This window comes from Fukomys damarensis, unplaced genomic scaffold, assembly GCF_012274545.1.
Source record: "Fukomys damarensis isolate Sample0158 unplaced genomic scaffold, DMR_v1.0_HiC HiC_scaffold_16, whole genome shotgun sequence".
Taxonomy (NCBI): Eukaryota; Metazoa; Chordata; class Mammalia; order Rodentia; family Bathyergidae; genus Fukomys; species Fukomys damarensis.
The window spans coordinates 60,236,667-60,238,074 of record NW_022900928.1 but is presented as its reverse complement, the minus strand read 5'-3'; the positions used below and the strand labels follow the sequence as shown (position 1 = coordinate 60,238,074).

The window sequence follows — 1,408 nt, the reverse complement described above, 5'->3', positions numbered from 1 at the left end:
CAGGGAGGCTCTGTCTCAAAAAAAAAAAAATTTTTTTAAAAAAAAAAAAAAAAAAAAAAAAAGGACCAGGGATTTAGCTCAGTGGCACCGTGCCTGCCTTTCAAGCGCAAGGTCCTGAGTTCAATCCCCAGTACCAAAACAAAACAAAACCCCAAAAAACCAAACAACAAAAACTAGAGACAGTTGAGACATAAAAGAGAGTATGTTTTAATTATACAACCTTTTATTTAAAAAAAAATGACTCTTTTCACAGAATACATTTTCTCATTAGCAATTCCTACAATGGGAAAGTAATTTACTTACAGTTTTGTATTTGAGGACAGATTATTTTTAAAAAAGTAAAACATATTTCAGAATTAATGCCAGTTGGAATTTGTAATATTCTTATACCTCCGCAGGATCTCTTCCCTAAATAGGTCTCTAAATTCAGAAGCTCTCCAAGCTTTCTTTTCTAGGATTTAGAAATCTGTGACACAGATATCAGCATTTTCTAATTTTAAAGTTTCTCTAGGACACAAAATAATCATCATTAAAAAAAAAATCATCAACATCATCTGGTACCAAATGGACAGGGACATTTCCAAACATTAAACACTTTCTGATTTTCCACAAAGTCTTTACTCGTGAATTAACAGTCATTCCCTTTGTCTCTTATTCCCAGGAAAAATACAAAAGTATAGTCATGTATTATTCTCAGGAAAAATACAAAAGTATGATCATGTATTGATAGTAATAAACTGAATTTTCCTTAAAAGATTTGATAAAAGGCAAAAGCTCATACATAATATTTAGTTATACTGTGAGTCTTTTGAGTTGGGAGACAATCCCATTAACTCACCAAAATACAGAACTCAGTCTCACTACTTCTTGGATACAATTCCTTCGCAAACCTTTTCCTCAAACTTAAATTTTGAAAATAACCATGCGATAAGGATCGATGTACTTATCCATTATTTTTTGCTTACTATGAGCTGAATGGCATGACAGAGCAGAGGCAAAGAGGCATACAATTAATTCTTAAGGTATTAAGTCCAAAAGATCAGAGCTTCCACAGCATGGCAACAGCTTTGCATATACCCACATCATGATAGTTGAAATAACAAAGCCCAGCAAAGGTTAAAGCTGAGAGTGCCAAAAGGCCTGCCTTGGCAGCCTTCTGTGATCCATCCCCATGAACATAGTCAGTAACAACTTGTCCAAGACCCCTAGAGGAAGAAAAAAAATCATAGCACAAATTAAAAATAGTGAAGTCAGAAAACTATACAGATTATTTGGCTGAAAAAAAAAAAGACAACTAGATTCAAAATGTAACATCTCTGTCACTCCATTAATTGTTTGCTTTTTTAGGGGATTCTAAGTAAACATTTTTATAAGTAGATTTATTTTATACATTTTTTTTTTTTTTTTT

The 1,408-nt window shown here is 32.5% G+C and overlaps 1 protein-coding gene across 2 annotated transcripts in view; it reads right to left on the bottom strand.

Moving 5' to 3' along the window:
* Positions 1-215: 215 nt before the first annotated feature.
* The window catches only part of Sdhd (succinate dehydrogenase complex subunit D), an 11,417-nt gene continuing 10,224 nt past the window's right edge, over positions 216-1,408 (bottom strand). The window contains exon 4 of one of the 2 annotated variants that reach the window (XM_010610706.3): positions 216-1,205. In XM_010610706.3, the coding sequence (XP_010609008.1) occupies positions 1,040-1,205 (166 nt within the window). In that variant the 3' untranslated portion in view covers positions 216-1,039. The remainder of the gene's footprint in view (positions 1,206-1,408) is intronic. The other variant, XM_010610707.3, reaches the window with a different exon arrangement.